General features: G+C 40.5%; 1 protein-coding gene across 7 annotated transcripts in view; it reads right to left on the reverse strand.

Moving 5' to 3' along the window:
• The window catches only part of Stau2 (staufen double-stranded RNA binding protein 2), a 204,075-nt gene that overhangs the window by 146,782 nt on the left and 29,552 nt on the right, over positions 1-27,741 (reverse strand). For 5 of the 7 annotated variants that reach the window (XM_051196430.1, XM_051196420.1, XM_051196403.1 and 2 more), the window contains 2 exons: positions 27,234-27,393; positions 19,530-19,665 (listed from right to left, as the gene is read on the reverse strand). The exons of 1 other annotated variant lie outside the window; for it this stretch is intronic. In XM_051196430.1, coding sequence (XP_051052387.1) covers positions 19,530-19,665; positions 27,234-27,393 — 296 coding nt within the window. The remainder of the gene's footprint in view (positions 1-19,529; positions 19,666-27,233; positions 27,394-27,741) is intronic. One more of the 7 variants, XM_051196439.1, reaches the window with a different exon arrangement.

A 27,741-nucleotide genomic window follows, 5' to 3' on the forward strand; every position in this document is an offset into this window, starting at 1 on the left:
CCCTAGTGTTTAGGTCATCACATCTGTAGCGTGTATATTTTATAATACCAAGGACGCACTCAATTATCTATAGAGACAAGAACAGAACCTAAACACCCCACTGTGCTTTCAGCTTCTGTGTGGACAGCACTGGCTTGATACTTCCCCGTTCAGTTGAGTTAAGCTTCAGTGTCCCACTTCCTAGCAGCAAAGCACTGCATCCCTGGAAGAAGTCAAAGCATTGTGAGTTCTCTTTGCCGACACTGTAGTTAGGCCTTCCTACTCATACGCTTGTCTTCTACACGGCATGATCAGCCGCCAAGGCTATTTTCACTGCCTTAAAACAATCTGCTCCTTGTTTCACACAGACTCAGTAAAACTTCCTCGGGGAAGCCATGCAGGCTTCTGCAGGATTGTGGGTGACACTGAGTGCTTACCTGTCCAACTAGCTATTCTTGCAATTTCACAGAAATCCAAATCTTTACCTTCTTCCCAGGTAGGCCTGGTAAATTTCCATCACCCAACAAAAGCACGCCATTCATTTGTCCAGGCTCTAAGATGATTCTTACCGTGAGTTAATGTATCTTAAATTTCTTGAGAACTGTTTTACTTCTTCACAGCTCAAATGTCCACATCTAGCATATTCTGCCTATCTGTGCTTAAGATCCATATTTGCTCACCTTGTTAGATTGCATATTTATACATTCTAATAGGTCTTAGTAAAAACAAAATGTTGTATTTCAAGGATCTTCCCTATCTTTTTTATGTAGCCACCTTATATTTCCACACTCTCCTTTGTTTGTTATTCCTTTTCTAGGTTCTTGTGTTGGATACTCAGTTTATCTTCACGTTATCATTTCCAACATAAGCATAAGACTAATGACTTTGTTGTCCCGTATGCCTTTTATTGTTCAAACTACGGTGTGCTCAAGAGGAAACATACTACAGTGCTCTCTAACTGCCTGGCAACGACAGCCCTTGTGAAGACTCACCAGTGTGTCTAGAAACGCCCTGAGGAAACCTTGGATAAGCACTGGTATCTTTTCTGAGTCACTTGTTTAATCTATTAAAGCTCTTAGTTTGAATATAATAAAAGCTACTTCACATTTTAAGAAATGTAATGGAAGGATGTTTCGCTATAAACTGGAAAATAAATACTGGTAGAGAACAGATTTTGAGTGGGATAAACTGGGTCCATCTATTTCATAGATGCCCTGGGGAGAGCAGCCTTACATCAAGACTGATCAGGAGTAAGACTGACTTTGGGTGCATCAATTTTCCCAACTTTAGGCAAGTGACCATCTAGGTAGAAATTACTTCATTTTTTGTGCAATAGCATAGCATAGCTGCACATTTATTTAGGGACAGCTTTTCAAATAAAAAAAACAAATAAATGGACATATATTGTGCACCTTAAAATCTTTTGTAAAATGTTTTAAAGAAATACAATCTTAAGTTTTTACTATGCATTTTCTATATACAACCTGATTTAAAACAATCTAGCAGATTCCTCTGAGTAAGAAATATATTAAGACATAGCTCATGAGTTGCATGAATTCTTCCACAAGTCAATTCCATCTGTGGCTAATGCTTTTCTGAGAATTTTCTTCGTGCGTTACTAGTATAGAAAATCTCTTAAGTCCTTTGCAGCAACAAAACAAATATGAAACTATTTCTAGAAAAATAGTTGAAATACTTCTGTTTCCCTACAATGTTAAGCTCAGAAATATTTGTTTTGAGTTTTTTAAAGTTTTACATACAGGGAAGTATAAAATATTAAAGATATATATTTAAAAGGGATTTTTATCTTTTCGTGAATAAATGCCTAAGTGATGGCTAGAAAACAAGTCAAATGGACAGGAGGAAAATAGAGTGCTGCCTCTAACATTTCCTTGAGCTCCAGAAATGGCTTTGTTACAATGTCCAACCCAGACATCTCCTCTGGTGTTTTTGCTGATCAAAATTAACTATCAACTTTGGATGTTTGCCCATGGCAACTACTCCCGAAAGAAACACAGAGACATTACATCAGTGCTGTTACAGCAGGATCAATGTGCCTGGATGGCGAGCCGAAGAGTAATTAGACTTATTGCACACTGGCAGTATTTTCTCTCTTTCATTGAAATCTAAGTGAATCTGGTAGGACATTTGCATATAGTTTAATGATAACAATAACTTGTAAGTTAATAGCTATTCATTGGAATATGAAAAATTTACTTGGCATTTCCCCAGCTAGTTGTTTTTACAGCTTGAATTCACTTTATGCATTAGCTGCATTCATAAAAAAAAAAGTTAACATGAAGCAAATATTTTCATACTAAATTCCATTTCCCCACTGTTGCCCAATATTTAATCTTGAGCTATATTTCTGTAAGAAAATGTTGGCTCTAACACATTATAAAAATTATAATTAAAATGCATATATATATGTGCCCAGGAACAGATATATTTAATCAATTATTTTATAAAACACATTTTATCTTCTCTTCTGCAATAAATTCAGCCTAATGGATAATTATTTTGTTTCATATCCTCACAATCATTAGAAGTAAAAGTAGGCTTTAAATAGCAACCATAGGGCCTTTAAAGTGGATTTATAGAGCCAGGCCTGGCGGTGCACACCTTTAATCCCAGCACTGAAGAGGCAGAGGCAGGGGGACACCTGCGAGTTGAGGCTAGCCAGGCAGACATATGAAACTCTTTCTCAAAAACCACACAGAAAAGTGTGTAGAAGTACAATTACAGTTTGTTAGCTGGAACTGCATCCCAGAGATTGGCTGTCAGGTTTCAGCAATACAAGGATTGTCAGATCAATGACAGTAGTCACCCCCAGACCTTCCAAATCTCTATTTCAGGGCTCTCACTCCCATCAATACTAGTTTACTGCAGAGCCCATACATTTCTGATTCAAGGAGTCACTTTCAAACAAATGCAAAGAAGATATGCATAGCTATTTGAAGATTATGTACAAAAATGTAAAGAGAAACTTCTGTTGCAACAGATGAAGAATTGGAACCTTTCAAAACTCTTCTATACATTCGTATTTTTGTAATTAGTGCCCTGAGTTAATGGTCTAAACTTGTAATTTTCAAGCATCATGATTTAAAATGTTTTCTACACAAATCCTCTGCAGAGTATCACAGGACTAAGGTCGTTCCCTGCTCCCCTGTCCTGTATTACACAGACAATCAAGGTATGCTTGTCTACCAAGTCAATCACTGAGCATAAAACTGCCAACTCCTCTTAATTTGTGTCATGTGTCCTGAAGCAAAGCACAGCACCAAGTATGTGAGAGGCCACCAGAAAAGATGCATGTAAACATCCAGTCTGTCAGGAGGTCTTCCCCACTGCGAGGGGCCGGAGGAATACTTAGAGCCTTGAGAGGTTCATGATTTATGCCTCTGATTACCATGACTTATTATTACTCACAATAGGGGTAAGAATGGAGTGTGTCACATTCTCATCTACACACAAAACAGCTTTTTTAGGATATTCTGAACAAGTCCCTCAAGATATCTTAATATTCCCAGACGGATGTTTACATGAGTTAGCAAAGTAAGAGACGAAGCACACAGGAGGCTGGAGTCTGTTCAGAGCTTTACCAGCAGGTGACACATGCCACCAGAACACCAAAGCCGCGGGAAGTCACAGCTGCTCTCACTCCATCGTTTTGGGCCTCCTTTAGATGCACCACAAGGTTTCTGTGATGCTTCAGCCCTTCCGGTGCTTTCTGTTATTAGCCACTGGCTCCAAGAAGAAGCAAGGGACCACGGCACTACCACCACACTATCTGCTTAAAGAAATACAGGAAAGAATGCAGCCCCACAGGCAAGAGCTCCAGCCTTCCATCTGACACGCGGGACAATGACATGTCTGATGAGTCGAGGAGAGGAACAGGGCAGGGTGGCTGAGTGCAGTCACTGAAGTGATCAGTGCGGTTAACGGAGTCAGACACATGACTAGAGTCAGACTTACGTACTGCATGAGCGTGTCCGCTGACTGCCTCCAGCACTACCTACACTACTACAAGGGAAACAGTTTCACCTCTCCAGGAAATAAGGGTCGGTCAACAATGTCAATACATTTCAAGATAGGCGGCTGTGGGCAGAAATGCACAGAGAAATACAGACTGTGCCATTTCAAAAAGTAGACACCACCAACCACATCTCCAGACATTCATGAAGGCAACTAAGAAGCTTTAAATTCTCTTTTCTATGTCAGAATACGCATTTATTTACATAGGCTCTTCAGTGACCTGTCAATAACAGTACAGCAGTCTATCAATGCATTTCTCTTTGAAGAGATGCATCTTGAACAGAGAACATGAGAACCGTCAATAAATCATAAAGACGTAAGTAAGTCAATGTTTTTGGTAACTGAAGCCAAGAAAAAGCCTGGGAAATTAATAGGTAATGAGCTCCCAGGAAACTCAAACTGAGGAAAAGCAGCAAGCCCTGATGAGAATAATACCGACGATGATTAAATATACAGGCCCGGCATTACTGCCTAAGAACCTAAATCTCACCCGAAATAGAAAAAAGCTGAATGCTGAGGCTTCCTGTTTCCATTGCAGCAAAAGAAGAGAAAAAGCATGCAAGAAAAAAGACAGAGGGTATTGACAGTATCAGGTGCGCTTCTGAGATGGCTTCTAGATGGCTTCAGAAATACACAGTAACAGAAACCAACATGATGGACTGATTTGGACTTAGGCAGGATTAGAAGGAAAAATAATTTACTTTTGTTCTAAAGTAGACTTTGTGAACAACTACCAAGATGTCTGTATTGATTTGGAGAAAAGTCTTCCACGTGTTCTTAAAAAAAAAACAGGATGCCAGCAAAACTAAAGTCATTCAAGTCCAAGGGAGTATTAGGTTCCTTGCGTATATGAGAAAGCAATGGAGAGTTCTGGAAACCTGGGATGTAATGTATGTGCAAAATGAGTCTTAAACAAATTTCACTTATTGTTTTTGTTATTCTTCTTTTTTAAAAAATCACTCAAGAGAACAAAAGGAAGGTTTGTGAACAATCTTATTTACAACAGAAGAAGCTTCTTGGGGGACTTTGGGAGAAACCTATAGTCACAGGCTGAGAGTCAGGACTCTGAGAATGCCCTCCAGGACAGTGATCAACCCTGACAGCAGGGTGGCCACGGTGATCTCTCAGGAAGCCCAATCACCCCAGTCATGCACAAGGAATTCCAGCCAGAAACCAGACACTTGAGAGCTGACGAACTCGCAAATAGTGTCGAGTGGACGAAGGGCTACACTCCTAATCTTATTTGTCACCGCCTTCACGTCTTATCAAACTGTAGCGCTAGTCAAATCAAATCAGCATATCCCTTTACTTCTCAAATTTAAGCAGCCAGGACACGCCTGCACATACTTGAAAAGCTCTTCTGACCCCATGTAACTAGAGTAAACGACTCACATGCTATTCCAAGGGTGACACTCTAGGAAAAATGCAGGAAGAGTGAGTGGCCTCTGCTCACAAAAGGAAAGCAGGGAGTCTCAGTGTCTGGCACCTAGTATGATGTCTAGCACTTAGGAGAAGTCTAATAAACACAACACGCTAAGCGAGGGAGGGACGGCTAACACTCACTAAGTGGTTTGCCAGCGCGGGACATTCAGTAACCCACTTGAGATTTCCTACAGCCCTCAGCACCCAATGCTGTTTGTTATCACTTCCGTTCTCAGTCCCAGAAACTGAAGCAGACTCTGGATGTCCTCGCATAACTGGGGCTAGCTTTCTGATGCAGGCACACTGGCTCGGCAGCCCTGACTAATGACTAATCACACTGCACACACCACCGGCCTGCTCTACATGAGACGGCGGATGGCGCCAAGAATGGGAAGCAGACTCACAACACGCCACGTCCACAGCTTGGAGAGCGGCTGAGCCCAAGTTAGAGACCCTGTAGGGGGCAGGGGGCAGCGTGCACCTTCTACCCCCTGAGTGTGACCTCTGAAACATGCCTTCAACCTACTTATACCCAGGAGACATATGAGAACACTTAAAAGCAGTGGCTGACAAGGAAGGGGGAGGGGCCTAGTCCTCAATGCTGAACCACCGGCAACTGGTGAACTCTGGGAGATGCCGGGAATCACTGCCTTAAGTGGGGTGTACTCAATGTTGAGCCCACCAGGCCCCAACGGACAGCTCACACCACACACACACACACACACACACACACACACACACACACACACACGCCTGCAAATCAGTAAGGGAGTTACTAAATAAGAAAAAGTGTAAATTCAGTTTACCAAGAAGGAAATACAAATGGCTTTACATGTATGCTCATAATTAAAGACATATAATGCAACTCAAAATGCCAAAAGGTATCCTTTTCATCTCGCTTGCTGAGAAACGAGGCATTCAAAGAACCTCATCCCCCAGTCTGCAGTAACAGGGTGACTCGAAACCCACTCTTGTAGAGACTCACATGCTCCTCTCAGATTTCACTCAGAGCACGTCAAGGTTTTGCTGGGAACCTGCCGTTAGTCTGAACTGTAACTCAAGAGGACAAGTTGGAGTTCTTCAGAGACCGAAGCCTGACATAAACCTAACTCCCAGTCACAGCTCTGACCCCATGATTCGACCCCAGCCGCGCTGCCCGCGCATCGGCCTGCATCATTCCTCTCTTGCTTACTTTTTGTTCAAACCACACCTTCTCAATAAGACCGCTCTACTTAAAGTTATACTACTATTCCTTACTAGGCTCTATTTTCCACCATCACTTTCTAACGTACTATGAAGAGCATAGTATGTTTTAATTGCTGTTTAGCAGTAGGCTAGCTTCACCTGTATTAAATGAATGTTGTACTACACACACACATACACACACACACAACAACAACAACATTGTTACAGCAAACAAGAAACTGAATGTCCAAAAATACAAGTTGGATTAAATAAATTACGGAGTAATCACACAGTGGGATACTAAGCAGAGCTTAAGCAAATGAAGCAGTGTAGTGAGATAGTCTTTCTGTGGCACTGACCACGCCCATTGGGGGTGGAGCCATGGGCGGAGTGACCTGTGGAAGGAGGTCGGAGGGGGCCAGGAAAGGCGCTCTCGTGACTCTGACAGGAGAGGATCGGGTTGAATTTCCTGGTGTTCATCTGTCTAGGTTGTAAGTTATTTCTCCCTGAATAAACACCTATTCGGCCTATTTGTTTATCCTGATCCTTATTTACCGCAATATCTGGTGTCAGAAGTGGGATTACCTGGGTTTTGCCCCCAGGCCAAGTTAATCTCTGACTGGAAAAAAACAAAAAGACACTCTTACAGGACACTACAAACTCTGAATAGAATACAAAGCACAAACTTGCTTCAAGTGCCTAAAAAGTAGGAAACAACAGTAATCTGGGGACAGAGTTAGCACCTGGAAAACTGATAAGACATGAACTGGGGATCCTAGATGAAACCCAGACAGAGAGCCCCACACTCTGTGTACGAAACCCAGGCCAAGCTCGAGCTGACCCATGGGGCAGATGCAGAACAACTCAGCTGAGACACTTAAACGTGAGCCGCTGACTAGGGAGGGAGAGAAGCGCCTTGTCTGTAGGCTGTGGGCAATCCAGCCGTCTTCTCAAATGCTTTTTCAGAAGTCTCCAGGCTCAGAGCACTTCCTATTTCCAGCTCTGGGGTTGCGGATACTCGCCCCCGCCTGCTTTTGTCTTTTCTTTTCATGATAATAATTTTTTAGTTAAATTTGTAACAAGCTAGTTTTACATGTCAATCCCAGTTCCCTCACCCTCCCCTCCTCCCCTGTCCCACCAACCCCATCCCATCCCCTTTCTGCTACCCAGGGAGGGTGAGGCCTTCCATGGGGAGTCTTCAAAGTCTGTCATATCATTTGGGGCAGGGCCCAGGCCCTCCCCCATGTGTCTAGGCTGAGAGAGTATCCCTCTATGTGTAATGGGATCCCGAAGTCCATTAGTATACTAAGGATAAATACTGATCCACTACCAGAGGTCCCATAGAATGCCCAGTCCTCCCAACTGACACCCAGGTTCAGGGAATCTGGGTCGGTCCTCTGCTGGTTTCCCAGCTGTCCATGAGCTCCCCCTTGTTCAGGTCAGCTGTCTCTGTGGGTTTCTATAGCCTGGTCTTGACCCCTTTGCTCATCACTCCTCCCTCTCTCTAACTGGATTCCAGGAGTTCGGCTAGTGTTTAGCTTTTGTCTTAAGAGTGAACAACTGTGCTGCTTGGAAAAGAAGCACTTGAAGGCTGGAGAGATGGCTCAGCAGGTAAGGGCACTTGAAGCCAAGCCCGAGATCTGAGTTCAACCCTGGGGACCCATGAGATGGACAGGGAGAATAGCCCTCCCAGTTTGTCCTCTGAACTACACACACACACAAACACACACACATACACACACAAACACACATGCACACACACAAACACACATACACACTCACACACACTCACACGCATGCACACAAACACACACATGTACACACACATACACACACAAACACACATGCACACACACTCACATACACAAACACACACACTCTCACACACTCACACACACTCACTAACACACAAACACACACACGTGCACACACATACACACACTCACACACAAATATACTCACACACACACACACTCACACACATACACTCACATACACAAACACACACTCTCACACACACTCACACACACTCACTAACACACACAAACACACACACATGCGCACACACATATACACACTCACACACAAATATACTCACACACACACACACACACACACACACTGTTGCGTATGCACATTCACATAAATGCCCACAAAATAAATGAACAAATAAATGTATTTTTTAAAGGAAAAGACATACTTGGGATTTTAAAGCATATTTTCTAATTAACTGGACCAATTAAACACATTAAGTCTTCTTACAGCTTAGGTCCATTTGAAATATTCTTCTAAAAGAGACAATCCACCAGAGTAACTTCAACTTACCTGGCATTTTGGATAGAATTGTACAATGAAGTTCTAGATTTCATGTTTTCCAAAGTATTTTTGGGGTGTCATCATCTCGATTTACTTATTTCTAGAAAAGCTTCTCTGGCAGCAGGAAGATGGCTCAGAGGGGCGGTACACTACACCAAGCCGATGACCTGAGCTCAAGCCCCAAGAACCACATGGTGAAAGGGCAGGACCAACTCCCGTGAGTTTTCCCGTGACCTCTACATGAGCGCTATGGTGTGTGCACTCACACTTTCACAAGTAAATAAGTCTAATTTCAAAAGCAAACTTCTGTCATTGCCAACCAACATGAAGGACCAGCTCTTTATCTGTCATAAACTCATCAAATAACCCTAAGTCAGGCCATTCACTAAGATCAACCAAACCTCCTGAGAAGACCCACAGAGCAAATACTTCCAGCTCGGCAAGCCAGTGCCTGGAGCACACCTCTTCACCCCTGCTGCAGAGCCCAAAGGATGTGGCTATGGACCATGACATCTGATGAATGGGAACTGTCGTCTACCTTTCATATAACTTCGACATACCACAAAGGATGACTGTTTATTTTACAGTGTCAAACTTAAATCATGGGGTGATAGAGAAATGGGCAGTGCTTGCTTGTCTTGCGAGCAGCAGCTTGCCAGCCCCCAGGGTAGAAATGAGGTTACTGGAAGCCCTTGCCGAGGACTCTTAACAGCAGAATTTGAGTGACTCACTATGCCACCACTGACTACATGATAAATTGTGAGATGCCATCACCTGCCAAAATAATAACTAGACCAATGCTATGAAATAAAACACAAAATAGCAAATAAATAGAAAATATAACTAACATAGTATATCCTTGAAATTTTAAAAATGGGAGGCAACAGACAGAAAATTGCTGTTTTGTTGCACACTTCGACATCATAAATTTCACACAGAATTAAACCGACTCTATATAATTTTGCTTATTGAAGTCATTAGTTACTTTTATGCCAAACTTGGAACCCCATTAACCTTCAGTGTGATTTAGTATTGAAATGTGCCCACAAGAATCCTGACGTTTCTGTAGTTCTCATGTCCCATATGGTAATACCAAACAAACATCAAGACTGCCAAATGCTACACGCCAAAAGAAACTAGACCCAAAATCTACACATCTCAATGAACTTCTATGCGGTCAGAATAGCCATGCTGAAAAGTACTATATATATATATATATATATATATATATATATTATACATCCCTAGACTCACACGCATGCAAATGTAAATTCTGAGACATCCTGCAGCAAGACTTTAACTCTGTTCAAAATTATACAATTACTTTCTTTTAAAACACACTTTGAAACTTCTTTTGATCTCTAACACAGGTAAGATAATCATCTCTTCGGGAATATAAGGAAATCCGAATAAGCTTAGATAAACACTCCTCTGGGGAGACAGAATCAGGCTTTATTCTTCCGTCAATGCCTACCACAGTACCTGAACCAGTAAGCTGGTTTCTTTGCTTCTGTTCTCTCACAGAAGTTTCATAATTGGTGCAGACGAAGCCGCAGTTACATTTCTATTGCTTCTTTATGCAAATGTGGCCCTCTCTTCCGACACATACATTCATTTCTCCTGCCCTCTCCAAACGTTCCGAAGAGAAGAACTCAATTCTGCAGGGTAGTCCTAAAGGATCGAGCCACGCCCTCTCCTCTCCAGTGATCTTCTCAAATTCCAGTTCCGCTTTGTTTATCTACTTCAGCAACAGCCGGTTTGCAGAGGTGATGCTACACAGTGTGGCGGGTAGGGGGACACGGTATCGGGGTGGGATGCAGTGGAATGCAATTTGAAAGAGATTGTCATGAAAAGCAAGACTGAAATGGGTCACAAAAGAATACAAGTATCTCTACAATGGTCATGTTGTTGACTTTGGGGGGGGGGATGCCCTAAGGTAGCTAGAGTGAAATGGCCTTGGATAGGTTGTGCGGAAGTTCTACAGAGAGCACAAGGGTGTGGCCACCCTTGACCTGAGAACTGCAGAGAAGGAGGAACGGTGTACCAGCACAGCCAGCCAGAGCCAGCACTGGTAATCAGTGGGGTGACAGGTCAGCCAGGCATCTACTGAAGCGAAATGGTAGGTCTGGAAGAGTAGAGCCTTGTGTGCATGCAGTCAATTCCCACCCTTACCTCTGCTCTCGATCACCCTCGAGGTATGTCTCCTATAACAAACACATACTTGGTGATTCCCCCTTGATGTCTTACAGCATGTCTATGCTCAAAGCTTGAACTGCATTCCAAATCTGATTTAAACTATATTTGTCCACCTAAGCAAATGGCAGTAACCTCTACCCACTACCAAAAGTTAGAGATCTGAAAGCTTCTCGAATTAAATTTAGAATAGACTTGAGATTCCACTTAAACACTCTTGTGCCAGGCAACTAGACCCCTGGAGCCCAACCTCACACACTGGGGTAGGCTTTGAGGCTTTAAAAGCTCAGGCCATTCCCAATTAGCCTCTCTGTATGTCTGTCTTATGCTTGTGGATCAGATGTAAGTGCTCCAGAGACACACCCTCCTGCCTGTAACCAAGGCACAGCTTCATGCTAAGGACAGCAGTTGCAAAGGAGGCTGTCTATGCAGCCTCTGACATATGCACTGACTCGGGAAGACTAAGGAGTCCCACCAAGCAGGACCCGTTATCAAATGGCTTTGTTTTTATGTTCTGTGAACTATTTTGTGTTTGAAATCTTCCACAAGTTTGATATTTGTGCTAATGTCATCTCATGATCAATGACTAACAAAGAAATCCACAATAAAAGTACATTACAGTATATCACTATGGTACGCCATACACATTTATTAGAGGAATGTGTATTCGTGGCATGGAAATTGTTATAATATATTTTGGATCTAAAAGAGAATTATATGAGTTGTTTATATCTACATACTCACGTAAGGATTTCACTAGAGCTGGGCATGCCTTTAATCCCAGCACTTAGGAGGCAGAGGCAGGAGCAGGCAGATCTCTGAGTTTGAGGCCAGCCTGGCCTACAGAGCAAGTTCTAGGACAGCCTACAGTTACAAAGAGAAACCCCGTCTCAAAACAAACAAACAAAAAAGCAAAAAACCCACAAAGAATCTTAATAGCAGCACATCTAGTAGGTAAGACTGTAGATAACAACTTAAACTAAAAGTTTATACAAGCCTATCTCTAAAGTAGACAAAACAAGGAGTCAAGAAGGAGAGATGACTGAGCACTCGGGAAGCTGAGGCCAGAGACAAAATGATTACGTTAGACCACACAAGTGAGAGAAAAAGGAAATGAATACCTTTTCCTCATCTGTGCTCCCAACATGGCAATAGGTATTCAATAAACACCTGATATACAATTTACCTCTGTCTTTAAGATTACCATATCTCCTTACTGTAAATTTTAGTTTATATCCTGACTCTCTGAAAATGGTTGGCCTTAGGTTTGGGTTGCTTTTGGGGGAGGGCGTCTTAATTTTCACAATATGAGGGTTTTTTATATTTGTTTTATGTCTTACTATATATGTCTATGTGTAGGAATATGCATATGTGCAGATGCCCAGGGAATCAGGGATGTCGGGTGTCCCCCATCTTCCCCCCCCCCGGGACTGAAGTCACTGAATTATCAGCTGCCCAGCATAGAATATAGGTCAGGTCCTTCCTCTGCAAGGGCAGTGCAGTTTGCACTTTTAACTGCTAAGCCATCGCTCCTGACACATAACACGAGCCTTTTGACGAAGCCATCCTAACACAGGGGGCGCCCTGCTACATCGGCTAAATGTGTCTTCCAGCTCTTTATTCCAGAAGACAACCAATGGTTTTCCAGGAATCTCAAATGGAAGATCTAACTTAAACGTCCAATTGGCCTAGACGATACAGATATTAAGTCCATAACTCAACAGCATGCAAATACTGTAAAAGCTAATTCCAATGGCAAAGTCATGCTGCCCTCTAGTGGTTCAAGAGATAAACACTTTGACCTGAACTGCACCAGGAATACCTCAAGCATAGTTTCATTATTTTGTAAACAGAAATATTACATTAAATTCCAGAGAAAAGGAATTTCAATTTTCTGTGCACCCAAGTTCAAAAGATTAGCTCTGACTGCTCTCTCCATATTGATATTCTTTACTACAGCAGACTTCCAACCACATTTGTCTATGAGTGCTTAAATCAATGCAAAAACAACACTCTGTACTCTGTTACAGCATTTGCGATTTATCTTCTTTTCAAATAAACATATGATAATAGCATTCAAGTTTAAATGCTCAAGCATTATTAAATAATTTAGAAAATGTGTAGTATGTGGTGGGAGATGTCATTCTGTAAATATGTTTCTCTTTTTTGTTAATGAATAAAGCACTGTTGACCAATAGGAAAGCAAGATAGGTGGGACTAGGAGACAAGGAGGAGTCAGGGAGAGGTAGGAGAGGATTCAACATGGAGGATTTGAGAGGGCAAAGGTCCTTATCCTCTCTGGTAAGATAGACCATGTGGAAATACTTAGATTAGTAGAAATGGGTTAATATTTAAGGCAGAGCTAGCCAATAAGAAATGCTAGTAACAGGCCAATAGCATTATATCAAATACAGCGTCTCTATGTGTTATTTGGGGCTGGTGCGGCTGTGGGACCAGGCCGGCGGGAAAACATGCTCCTAACAAAATGGCGCCTGCACTGTGGGGCCCGAGAACTTCCACTTAAAACTTAACAAAAGCTTAAAAATGGGTTTTAGAAACAGAACAGAGACAAGCAAGTCTTCTTGGTAGCAGCATTTTTCTCGGTTGAGCTCTGTTTTGCTAGAGACAAACAAAGATTTGCACAGCTCCTTTAAGAGAGGTTTCCTGACTCATCATAAGAGGCAAAAACTGTATGGCTTTTAAGAAGTACTGCTAATAATTCAATAGTGTGTATGAGCATCTGGTTTAAAAATAATAATAATAAAAAGAGAAGCTGAATCATTGGTGGCACACACCTTTAATTCCAGCACTCGGGAGGCAGAGGCAAGCAGATCTCTGTGACTTCAAAGTTAACCTGGTGTACAGAGTAAATTTCAGGGCAGCCAAAGTTACACAAAGAAACCCTGTCTCAAAAAATAAAAAAAAAAAATAAAGATGTAAAACACAAAAAATTCTAGGTACTATATGGTATTATGTTGTCTTTATATTGTTTGACTGCTGAGGAAACAACAACTGTTAAAACAAATGCTGCTGGATTAATCCAATTTATATATTTTAAAAATGCTTTGACTTCAAAATTTAAGTCTAAGGACAGGTTACTGGGGAAAAGGATTTCTATTTTTTGTTTCCACAGAAAATGAAAAGCTGTGGATTCCTTCCAGACTAATGGGGTTTGATCAAGCAAGACCCTCTGAAGCAGTGTCCCAGGTGATCCAACATTCAAAACAGCTGGGACAAGGCAGCCTTGCAGACTACAGCTAGGATTTCTGCATCTCCTTAGGATCCACATGACAGCGCCCCCTATCAGCAGGAAGCAGTTTGGAAAGAACGACGCCCAAATTCCCAAATATTGTTTATAAATGTTGGTTTTCATTTAAATGGGCTTGATTATAAATGGTTAATAATCACAACCAATCTCTTTTTAAAGGTAAAAAGGAGATTATAGTATAGGTATGAATACTTTGTTTTGGAATGGATTTTCATTTATTGATACAACTTAAGGTCAATTTCATGATATGTATATTTCTCCTCTTGTTTAGGTAGTGTTTATATAGCTCATTTAAAATGTATAATTTAGTACACATTATAGATAGTTACCTATAATAATCAAAACTTATAGTTAAGTTAGTTAGGTTTTCTAGACATAGAGATGTATTTGAAATGAATAGGCATTCTTCAAACCTTTCAAAGACCTACAGACTATGGCATTTAAAATGGTTTAGGTTTTTCTTAACAGTGAGACATAAATGCTCCTAACAACACTCCCTGCATCAGAAAGGAAGATGAACATCGAAGAAACTCGTTACGGAGTTTACTCCCAATATGGCATAACTAGCCATTTGGGCAAGATACTGCTCTTGTCTGGACTGTTTGACTTTATTCTGTATAAACTGGACATCCAGGACCCACAGGAGAGTGACTGCTAAAACAAGATGGACAATGCTACAGAGTTCCTGCTTCGTGGAAGAGTCTGCCAGACATTCTGCAGGACACAGAGAAAAATGACTGACAAACTGCCAATACAGGTGGATAGTTTAGTCTCCTGCTTTGCTGAGGAGTCTGCCAGACACACTATGGCCTATGGGCTGAAGATGGAACATTACAGAAGAACTTCAGGTGACTGACCAGGCAAGTTATCTCTGTCATTTCTAGAGTATATATATTATCCTTCTGTGGTCTTTGATGGAGTTGAAGACAGATAGTTATGGTTATAATTTTCCTTGGTTAGGATTAAAGATAAGTTACATATGGGACTTCAGACTCACAAAGATAGAATGGATGATGGAATGTTTTCCTTAAATCTTGCTAAACATTGATGGATTAAATATTGTTAACTGTGGTTCTTGTTTGATGGCTGTTTTGTTGTGTTTTGCTGTGTTGAAGTTAAAACCCTTCTTTTTATTTTAGACAGAAAAAAAGGAGATGATGGGAGATGTCATTCTGTAAGTGTTTCTAGTATTGGTTAATGAATAAAGCACTGTAGGAAAGCAAGATAGGCGGGACTAGGAGACAAGGAGGAGTCAGGGAGAGGTATGAGGAGATTCAACATGTAGAACCAAGATAACAGAACTCTGGATCCTCTCTCCAGTAAGCCAAGACCACACAGAAATACTTAGATTAATAGAAATTGGTTCGTATTGAAGATAGAGCTAGCCAGTAAGAAACACTAGTGACTGGACAACAGCTTTATATCTAATACAGCATCTATGTGTGTTATTTGGGGCTGATGTGGCTTTGGGTCCAGCCAGAGGGAAAACTGTATGTACAGGTGTGCAGGTAGGGAGAATGAGGCAAAGGCCATCTGGGTTGACAGTGGGGTTTTTTTCTTGATGTTTCTCCACCTTATTATTTGCCATAGGATTTCCCATTGAACCCAAAGCTCTAATCCACCTATCCTTCTATCTGGCCAGCACTATGGTTACTTTTATGCACACGAGTCTGGCTGTAACTTCATTAATGGGGACACAAACTCTGGTCTTCATGTACACACAACAAGCCTTTGCCAACTATCAACCAGAAGCCACCAAACTTCCTGAGAAGACACACAGAGCAAATACTTTCAGCTCTGAAAGCCAGTGCCTGAAGTATACCTCTTCACCCCAGAAATCAAGGCCTCAAAGACTAGACCAACGAGGAAACAAAAACCAAGGAACAAACATGCAACCAACAAAGGCAAACTCAGAAATCAGGACCTAGACTTAACCATCCCAAACCCACATGCCTAAGCACCTGTGCCCGAACACAATCAACAGTCGGGGCTAAACGGCGCCACAAGAGCCCAGCTGTCCTACAACAGCAAAACCTGAATGCTCCAACACAGCCAAAGCACAGGAAAGTGACCTTAAAAATGGCCTTTTGAAGATGATAGAGCTCCTTCAAGAGAAGAAATGGAAGAAAAGACAACCAAAAAAAAAAAAAAAATGGAGGAAATCAATAAATCCCTTAAAGAATACAAAGAAAGTCAAGAAAAAGCAAACCAGCAGTTCAAGGAAACTATTCATGACATGAAAATTAAAATATAAGCAATTAAAAAAAACACAAACTGAGGAAATTCTGTAAATAGAAAATCTGGGTAAATTAACAGGAACTACAAGTTTCATTATTGTGTATAAGAAATTAATTCTGATGTGTGGTCAGGTGTTTGTTAATGCTTTTGTTAGGTTTACAAAGTTATGGTATAATTCAGATATGATGAGAATGTAATTATTTAGTCTGTATGTAAGTTGCTACTTCATGGTTCCTTGTTTGGTAGTAGAAAATCACCGTCTCCATTTAAAACAGAGCTGTCCAAATGCTGATCGGTTCCTTCAGGAGTCAGTGCTCTGCCCTTCTTTTCAGGCTAGGAAGGACATGTCTTCTGCGTGGAAGGTCCCACGTTGCCCTTTGCTGTCTGCTCTATGTGGTCCCCTTGCCCACCTGGACTTGCTGTACGGGGTGATTTCTATCTCACTCCTAACCTGGGCGATGCTTTCAGAGGGCACTCACCATCTACCTGCCTTTCTAACTTGGCCCCCACCTGCAGTGTTCCTGGCTTTCCTGTCATTCCAGTCCTGTCCTTTTCTCTGCATCTCTCTCTCTCAGGGCAATATCCCAAGCAGCCTCCCTGGTGCTCAGCCCAGCACGCACAGTGCAGTTACTTTAACCCTCACCTCTTTTCAATGTATGTGTCTGTCAGTCATTCTTTACTCTGTGGTTCCCCAACATACGTAAAGCCCGTCCCTGCTTCTGTACGGTAAACTTGAGTAAGGGGCACCCTGTCCAGTGTGTCCATGTAATATATTTCATTTTTAACTTTCCCCTTGTTATCTGGGGAGGGGGCGTTGAGACAGTTTTTCAATGTTATCTAGGCTGACCCTGTCTCAATAAATAAATAAATTATTTTTTAAATATCAAAAACTGATAAAACTATAATAAAACACAAAATTGAAAGCCAAACTACTGGTAGAAAAATTACAAATAAAATAGGCTGAATGTTAATGATGTTAATACAAGCATTTGAAAACTGGTCAGGAAATGTGTTTAAAAATAAGCAAAATCAGACAAATAAAAAGATAAGCAGCAAACATCTGAGAATAACCCTGTTTGGTAGTAGTCAGTATCACAGAAAGCCTTTGGAGTTGTCAAACAGAAAGTGTATTCTCATATGCTATAAAACAATTGCAACAAACTTTTAATGTAACTCGGTAATATATTATTCTTAATTCTAGTATTCTTCCTATAATAATCTACATTCAAGAAATAAACAGGAATATAAAACAAATATTTTTAAAAGACTATAATAAAAACTATTTATTCATAATCTAAGAGAGCAAGTTAGACAGCAGCCTAGGTGATTGAAATATGCAACTATAAAATATACGTTGGCCATATGAGTGTGCAATTATAAAATACACCGTGATCATATGAGTATGCAATTATAAAATATACCTTGGCCATTTGAGTATACAATTATAAAATATACCTTGGCCATAATGAGAATGCAATTATAAAATATACCTTAATCATATGAGAATGCAATTATAAAATATACCTTGAACATATGAGTATGCAATTATAAAATATACCTTGGCCATAATGAGATTGCAATTATAAAATATACTTTGGCCATAATGAGTGTGTAATTATAAAATATAACTTGGCCAAATATAGCCAGCAAAAAAAATGTTTCTCAAAGACTAAAAATATGATAAGTGATCATAGATTGGATGAAAGAAAGCACCATGTTGCACGCATCCATTAAACAAACTAAGGTGGTCATACAATGGTTATTGTCCCACAATTAAGGGACACAGAATCCAGATATAAACAATATCAATGAGTCTCAAAGCAAGCAAAGCACCATTCACAGTGAAAAGGAAGAGAGGTGCTGCATCTACTTATGTGACAGAACTAATCTGTGATAACAGAGTGGAGGTTACTTCTGGGAAGAGGGTGTGCCGTGATCATGGAAGCCCAAGGAAACCCTCTAGTGCAGGAAAGGTACTGTTCTGAGTGGTGACACACAAAGACACATACGTTAGTCAGTGACAGATGCACACGGACATGTGGTCATCATGACATATGCTAAGGATCTGTGCATCTTACTATGCATATACACAGTAGGTATTACAGAAACAGATCCAAAGAATAGCTCCATTTCAGTGAAGAATATTTATATACAAAAGAATAAGTTTTTTTGTTTTTGTCTTGTTTTTCAAGACAAGGTTTCTCTGTGTAGCCCTGGCTGTCCTGGAATTAGCTCTGTAGACCAGGCTGGCCTCGAACTCACAGAGATCCACCTGCTTCTGCCTCTCAAGTGCTGGGATTAAAGGTGTGTGCCACCACTGGTCAGCTAAGAACGATTTAAAGTAAATCAAAATATTAAGAGTAGCTAGTTCTAGGATGGCAAGATATTTCCCTTTCTTTACCTTCTGACATTTCCCACACTCCCTGTAATGAGTCTTGCTAACTTTTACAATAAGGATGTCATTTCATTTTGAAATTTCTACCGAGCTTGTAAGATCACACTTGCAACTGTCACACTGTGCAACGAAGATTCAGGAAATCCTTCTCTCAGATAGAGCTGTTAGAGGTCACAAACAGATGTAGTCTCAAAGCAGGGAAGACGCTGTTTGGTGTGGTGAGGGAGTGGGCATGTCACACGCCAGGGTAGCACTGTGACCTCTACAGACCATAAATGCACCCAGCCTGCACGGATCCCTAAAGAGGGTTCCTGAAGTTATGGCGGTTTCTTTTTGTTCCAACTTCTAATATTCTTGGTCAGTCTGGTTTATCTGAATTCCCCCAAAACGTCCAAAGTCAATTATGTTCACAATGGAAATGGCCGTAGAATGTGATATACTTCTACAATACGCATAAAATAAGTAAATAAGCAACAAAACCAAAGAAGACATACAAACCTCTGATTGTACATGCCCCGGAAGTTGTAATTAGCTCTATAATTTGGGAATGGCTTTGGATCTAATGGCCTGTAGATGGCAGGCTCTCCCCTTTTCATAGCAAGCCCATTCAATTCCACAGTTGGAGTTATACTACCTGTTTAAAAACAAAATATTAAAGGCATACAAGTGAAATACTTCTACAGTAAACCAAACGAGCTACACTTCTAATGCATTTAATAACCACAGAAGAAGGGGAGTGGATGGCCCCACTATATGATTCTCTAAGTATAAATGAAGTTTAAAAAAAATAGTATTTAATTAAATTCCTTTTAAGTTTTAGCATTTCCTGTACATTAAAATGAAAACTTCTCAACTGTGCATTTTTATTATTTAAATCAAAATAAATATAAGACTCTTAGGTAACTAGTTTGAATATCATTTTTATAAATACTTACCCCAGAAACTGTGCTTGTATTTAATCATTAGAAGTACCACCTGTTAATGTTTCTATTTATCCTTTGGTAATCAAGCAACTGAAACATTAGCAATGAATGTAGGGTTATCAGTAATTCTTGGACTTGCGTGATGAAAAACACTTACTTTTTCTCTATGATCAATGAACCATAGTAAAGATAAGTAATAACCTGTGGGCGATGCTAAATGTCATCTATTCCCAGGAAACACTAAGAAAAGAAAGTACGGTCGTTGCCTACAACGGCCGGCCACCAAGGTGGCACCAGATGCACAAGCATCCACACAAACAAGGGGCAATAAAAACCACAGGGCAGCTAGCTTTCACTTTCTCTGCTTGCTTGTTTGCTTTTAACTTAAGGAAGCCAGTGTGGATTCCACCCTACCTTTCATCTAAGGAAATGGAAATTCAAGTATTTCTTTGCTTTTATTTTGTAGAACAAACCCATTTTTTTAAAATGAAACTTTTACATAATCACACAAAATTTCCATCAAAACGGGGGAAACAAACCACTAAAACACAAAGAAAACTGAATATAATTGTGAACTGAGTTGGTGATTTCACAGTAGGAACTTTTTAGTTACCTTTTAAAATTAATTTTTAAATTGGTCACTCTAAAATGCCCATGAGATTTATTCCAAAAAAGAAACATAGCAAAGCAATCTCAAACTGTTCTCCATAATCACATTGCCAACAACATGATTTTTTAAATAGTAAGGTACTTTTAATTTAAATAAAATTAGATCAAAATACAGACAGAAACAACTATTAAAAAAAAAAACATAACTGCACTAAAAGTCACCAAACTGGTGGCCTTAATTGTGCAAACTAATTATTTCAAAAGGTGTTAAAGAGAACAAGTACTCAAATGGCCCAAAAGAAAAGGAAATTGTGAACTATCTCTAGCAACAAAGCAATTAGTAATATTGGTACTATTTCATTATTGTATACCCAAAGATAGGTACCAAACAAATTAAAGTACAAGTAATTGTGTTTATGCTAGAATCAGAAAAGGAATTATAAAATCAAAATACATTAAATAATCTAAGCTAAAATACGAATCGAAAATATAAGTAAGGTCCCTGATATATTTCTCTTTTAAAGAAGAGGAGCGGGTGAGGAGGGGTAAACTGCTGTCCCAGCTTGTTCAAATCCCAGCACCACAACATCAGTTAAAGCGGGACATGGAGTGCACGCCTGTAATCCCAGCACTCGGAGGCAAACACTGAGAGCAGATTTAGATTACCCACAGCAGCCAGGCGTGGTGGTGCTTGCCTTTAGTTCCAGCGTCAGGAAGCAGAGACCAAAGATCTCCGTGAGATCGAGACCAGCCCAGTCCATAAATCCAGTGCCAGGACAGCTAGAGCCGTTACACAGAGAAACCCTATCTCAAAAAAATTAAAAAAAAAAAAAAATCCACAACTACATACTGAAGACCATCCTGGACTCTATCTCAAAAGTAAAAATGAAAATTTTAAAGGGATATAGTATTTCCTAGCTCTGTCCACTTAAGAGATCCATGCAATGTATTAGCAATGAAGTCAGCCAGCGCCTAGAATGTGGCTAATAACTACCACTCCCCATTTAAATATGTGCAAACGTGCACATGCACGCACACACAGACACACACACACACACCCTTGGAGAAATGACTGACACCAGGTCTGCACATGATGCTGAAAAGGGAAAAGATCAGATGCTTTTCTTTCCTTTCCTGAATAAACTGCATTCAGAATAAGACGGTGAAAGGGAGCATTCTTCACATTAGTTAGAAGCTCAGCGAAAGCAATGTGTCTTCCAAACAGTCACCAGTTTGTAACTGGTGATAAAACACCAGCATCTCCAGACAACAAGAACAGCACACTGTTAACAGCCTGGCCTGACGCTGATGTGGAGGAGTTTGCTAACAGACAGAGTTCATGGATCGATCTTAAAATCAAGAGACCACAAGAAATTGTGTTCTGATTGAGTGCAAGGAGACTACCAGGCAGTATTGCCAAAAGCATCAAGCCTGAAGCTATCTATGTGGCCTTTATGTTTTCAGTTTACAAGATCCAGGGAACGTTCAACAACACATCAGTGTACAAACAGCAAAAGCAAGCATGTGGACAATTCTAGAGAATTAGTGACCCAGCCCAACCAGCAATCTGAATGAAAAGTAAAGCTGGAAAATGATCGTGTCTGTAACCAAATGCAATAAAGGATCTCTTTTATCGTTCACTAAGACAAACCAACTATGAGAAGATGAGCACTGAAACAAATCTGCATTCTGCACAGTCGTAATGTTAAAGAACGAATATTTTCTTTGCTTGATAATGATAAGAGCCCTCATCTTAAAAACCACTTTTATGAGAAGGTAAAAAACCAATTTGTTTTTAAAATATCAGAGGTCCTATAATCCCAGGACTCATGAGGCTGAGGCAAACAGATGTGAATTTAAGGCCAGGTGAGGTCTTCCATAGTGAGTTCCCAGACAGGCAAGACTGTCTCATCTCCCATACATACATACACATATGTGTGTGTGTGTGTACATTATATGTATATACAACACATATGTCATATATGTGTATAGATGTATGTGTGTAAGTATTTATTAGTATACATAACACATACCATAGATGTGTGTATTATATATTATATATGTGTATATAACACACATATGTGTGTGTGTGTGTGTGCACGCGCGCGCACGCGTGCACGCATGTATGGGTCTCAGGAAGAAAATAAATGAGAAATAAGATTGGCTGGCATGAGGTCACCTACTGATAGGAGGGGAGCATTCAACATCTTGTTCTACTTAGGTGCAAGTTTTTATTTTTTTAATTTTGGAATAAAAAGACACAATGTAACATTAGGTCAGGTTTTATTTTAAGCATTAAAATAGGTTATTTAGTTAAATATATGTATATACATGAAACCTTTATATTGAGTAAAAGTTAACAAAAAAACTGTACTATTAGTTTGAATTATGCTTTTTCGATCATGTGCTTAGTATTTCCTTTATTGCACAGAATAGAAAACAAATTAGATGTAATAGCAATTGGTTTTTGGATTGAATAGCAATTCAATTAGTCCAAATCCCCAATTTTCTATATTCATTTTTCTACAGAAAAGTCAAGGTCAAAGAGAGTCTCCTCTCTCTCTCTCTCTCTGTGTGTGTGTGTGTGTGTGTGTGTGTGTGTGTGTGTGTGTGTGTGTATTTTACCAAGGGAGTAAGGAAAATACACAAACCTAAGCAGAAGCTCAGTGTCTTACATTTAAAGACTCACATGATCACCATCCCACTCAAGAACATCCCATCACCCACAAAGTTCTTCAGGCCTTTTTCCAGTCGGTACCCATCATCCTGAGTTACTCACTCTCACTCCTGTTATTACATATTTGTTAGTATGTTCTTGACAGATGAAGAAACACAGTTTTGTCTTGCATCTTCCGTGCATTACTTGAATATAACTGTGTTTTTAATGTTTATATCATTGAATGAAACTACCAATATTTGTTCATTTGATACTGAGGGAACATCTGAATAGTTCACAGTTAGAGAATAGTAATGATAAGATCATTTTGAACTTTTCTGAATAAGCACTGAGTCCAGTTTTATTATGGAGATACCCATGTTAAAAATATAAAACCCACCAGCCGTATTCTGCCAAGGGACACTGCATAGACTATGGTACCTGTGTGAGTATGGTACCCACACTCATCACAAATGCCAAGGTCCTACAAGACGGGAAGACCGAATGTGCCGGATAAAAATGGAATGAAGCAAGATGGCGAGCACATTAAGCACATAGTTTAGATTGCACCGGAGCTTTTAAAGGCATTTGGAAAAATATGCGCAGAGTCTGTGGAGTTATGCTACTCCTGTTTTGTTTTCTGACAAGAGATAGATCGCCTATGCACTTAGAAGACGCACGTGGAGCCAGGTGTAGTGGCTTCCATCTGAAATAGCACTTAGGGGGAGGCTGAGGCAGTACGACTGTCAGAAACTGCAGGCCAGCCAAGCTATAGTATAAAACACTGTCAGAAAAGGGGGTGGGGGTACTGAAATACGACAGGGGACAGGGACATCACTTGCATACCACATTCCCAGATGGCTCAAGACTGCCAGCCATGGGGTATCTGGGTGAAAGGCACCCTGGATCTATTTCAACAAATATTATACAAACCTGAAATTATTTCCAAAGTTAGGAAGAGTAAAAAGAAAGGAGCAAAGTCCTCTGTGACACTGTTCTAGTTAACTGGCAGGTGAACCACACCCTGGATGAACGTTCCACCTCCCTGGGCTACAGCCAAGGTCCAGCCGCCTTAGGAGCGAGGTCTCCCCCACCTGACAGGCTCCTCACTTGCCTGGCTAACACAAAGCTGACTCTGCAGTGTACCTGCAAGGGGCTGTAGTTTTCACCAACCGCACACAATGTACTAAGACAACAGATCTCAAACTCTACCCCACGTGGCACATAAATAAATTTGACTCCTGACAGACTCGAGGTCTCAATTAACAAGACAAAACAGTAACACTTCTAAAAATAACATCAAGTACCTTCACAGCCTTAAAGGAGATGAGATTTAGCAGATAACATATTAAAAAGCACTTAAAATAAAGTCTAATAAGTCTGTCATCATTTCTAGTCTTCAAAATGCAACCTTAGAGGGGCTGGAGAGATGGCTCAGCAGTTACAAGCAGACTGCTCTTCCAGAAGACCCCGGCTCAATTCCCAGAACCCAATAAGCTCCCAATGTCTATAACTCCAGTTCTAAGGGACCTGACACCCTCACAGAGACATACATGCAGACAAAACACCAACGCACATAAGAGAAAAATAAACGGATTAGTAAAAGAAGAGAATTACAAAAGAAGTTAGACATGGCGGTGAGTTTGAGGTCCGCCTGGAGCACATGGCAAGTTCCTAGGGCTACACAGAAAGACAGTCTCAGAAAACAACAAACAAAAAAAAAAAAAGAATTTCAAAAGACATTCTGCAATATTTTGAAAAATAATCTGCAATACATATAGATATATCACAAACTATGTGAATCTAGAATATGTATGAAACCCACAAGTCATTAAAAACAGAATTTAATTTTTTAAATGTATACACCCACTGTCCCTTCTCAAGAGAGACTATGCTAACCCCAACAGACAAATGACACCATCAACTAACACATTTCACCAGGCATCTCCATTAGTTGCCAGGGAAGTACAAAGGAAACCACAATTTGTTGACAGCCCGAGCATAGAATAGCTAAGTCTGAAAGCTGAAAAGCCCATGTTGAGCCAAGGTAACTAATTATTTGTGCACTGGAATGTTATACAACAACCAAATGGCTGGATCTCACAAACACCAGTGGTGGCACACATCTTTAATCCCAGGACTCAGGAGACAGAGGCAGATACATCTCTGTGAGTCCAAGGCCAGCCTGAGCTACACAACAGTGAATCAGTCCAAAAAGAGACACAGAGCTCACACCTTGAATCCCAGCACTGGGGGGAGTGATACGGCTGAGTGGAGAAAGGAATGTAGCTCAGAAGGAGACAGGAACTTGGGGCATTTGCCTCTGAGGATTCCTGGAGAGGATTGCACTCCGTGGATTTGTGGAGAAAGGATCATCCTTTCAGTCTGAGGTCCAGGTTAGAGCTAGTGGCTGGCTGCTTTGCTTTTCTGATCTTCAGCTTGAACCCCGTTATCTGTCTGACTCTGGGTTTTTATTATCTGTGTTACACGTGGGCCTTTCTTTGTCATAGTAGTTCTTCATTCTAGGGTGTTCTTTCCCTTTTCCCCTATACCTGGCTTCTCTTATTCAAGGTCTATATCTTACTTCAGTCAATATGATCATTACTTCTAACATTAACAGCTGCATTATTCACTTGGCACTTAAAGTCTACCATTAAATTCTGTATTTGTATACAATACCATAAGACCCTCACAGAAAAAGATCGTAACAGCAAGTGTCTAACACCTACCGGTGAACTATTCACAATCATAAAGGATTTTTTGTTTTGTTTGTTGTTTGGGATTTGTTTTTTTTTTTTTGTTTTGTTTTTTTGTTTTGTTTTTTTTTTTTGTTTTTTTTTTTTTTTTGTTTTGTTTTTTGTTTTTTGTTTTTTGTTTTTGAGACAGGGCTTCTCGGTGTAACAGCCCTGGCTGTCCTGAACTCACTCTGTAGACCAGGCTGGCCTTGACCTCACAGAGATCCGCCTGCTCTGCCTCTGCCTCCTGAGAGCTGGGATTAAAGGTGTGTGCCACCACACCAGTTAATCACAAAGTTTTACAAGTCACCAAAGCAGGTCATCTTCCCTAACCTCAGACTGAAAAAGCTGGACGTCTTTGAAATTGTAGTAACACGTACTTACAAAAGCTTCCTCTGTGAATGCTGGAACAAGCCAAACAGAGGCAAAGGGTCCACTACAGGAAAGCCACAAAGTCTGGGAGAGAGCAGACTGCCTCTACCAAGCACAGTCAAGAAGGAAGTGCCCCTGTGACCTGAGTTTGAGGACATCGCAGGGCTGATTAAAAAGTCCAGTCGCCATCAGCTCGTGAGCGGGTCTCACTTTATCATGTCAGAGCCTAAAGTGGTACTGGTGCCGAATTTAAGGTAAGGACATATTAAAATGCGTCAACAAATGAATGAGCTAAACGGACACATGGCTGAAACTGAACCAAGAAGACCTTTATTAATTACCATTACCAATCAATGCACTATGGCTAACACAGGTTCGCCTCTCCCCAAAAGACATGTGATGCTATTGGTATTGATGCACTCAAAACAGCTTTCAAGAACTTTCCTTAGCAGCTTAAAATCAGAACTGTCACTTATTTAAGAATTTTGCACGTGGGTGGCTTTTTAGGGGGTTCTTAATGAACGCCACATGAATTTTTACACCAACAAACAAAATATTTAACAAGATGCCTTTGTAATCTTGCATTAAAATAAAAAGGAATAACTTAATTATTAAAATCTCTTATTACATTATACTTTAAAAAGAGAAACGATTCCTTTTACTTTAAAAGAAACATTGTCTCTGCACTCAAATGTGCCTCTGCCAGCATTCAAAGGAACAGACCTTACAGCGTCCACTAAGGTGAGCTTTAAAGGCAACTGTGGCTCTTTGCTGTTACCGCCATCATTGTGTGTGTGTACACTATTGATTGTGTACCTGTATGACTCAATACTATGCAGTGCAACACACAAAAGAGAGGACCACGTCAGCTCACAACACAAAAGAAGGAAACAAGCCAATGCCATACCTGGGTTATTATTGACATTGCTTTTGGATGGTTTCTGAACGGGTTTGGGAAGCGTAGATTCCGTCAAAGCTTTATTAGCAACAGCCTGCTGAGCCTTCTTTATACTGCTCCCTTCGGATTCCCATGTCTGCTCACCAAGACTCAGCTGCACCGAGAACATCTTAGAAAAACACAGACAGATAGAAAACATAAAATTCTTCAGGTACCAAAACTGGTGGTCAGAGAGAACACACACACACATGCTCACATACTCACACACACACACAAGCACGCACGCACGCACGCACACGCACAAAACACAGAACCAAAATTATAGCAGAAGCATATTAGAGATTGTTTGCGACAATGACAACAATAGCAAAAGATATTCTACGCACTGAAAGGATTCAGGAAATTGTACCAAACTATCTGATCCCATCTAAGGATGTAGCAGCAGCTCTAAATATAAGTTTTACATAGATCAGACCAAGACAAAACTCTTTACAAAATATAATTACATTGCTAATGT

Source organism: Phodopus roborovskii, unplaced genomic scaffold (genome assembly GCF_943737965.1).
Source record: "Phodopus roborovskii unplaced genomic scaffold, PHOROB, whole genome shotgun sequence".
Classification (NCBI taxonomy): Eukaryota; Metazoa; Chordata; class Mammalia; order Rodentia; family Cricetidae; genus Phodopus; species Phodopus roborovskii.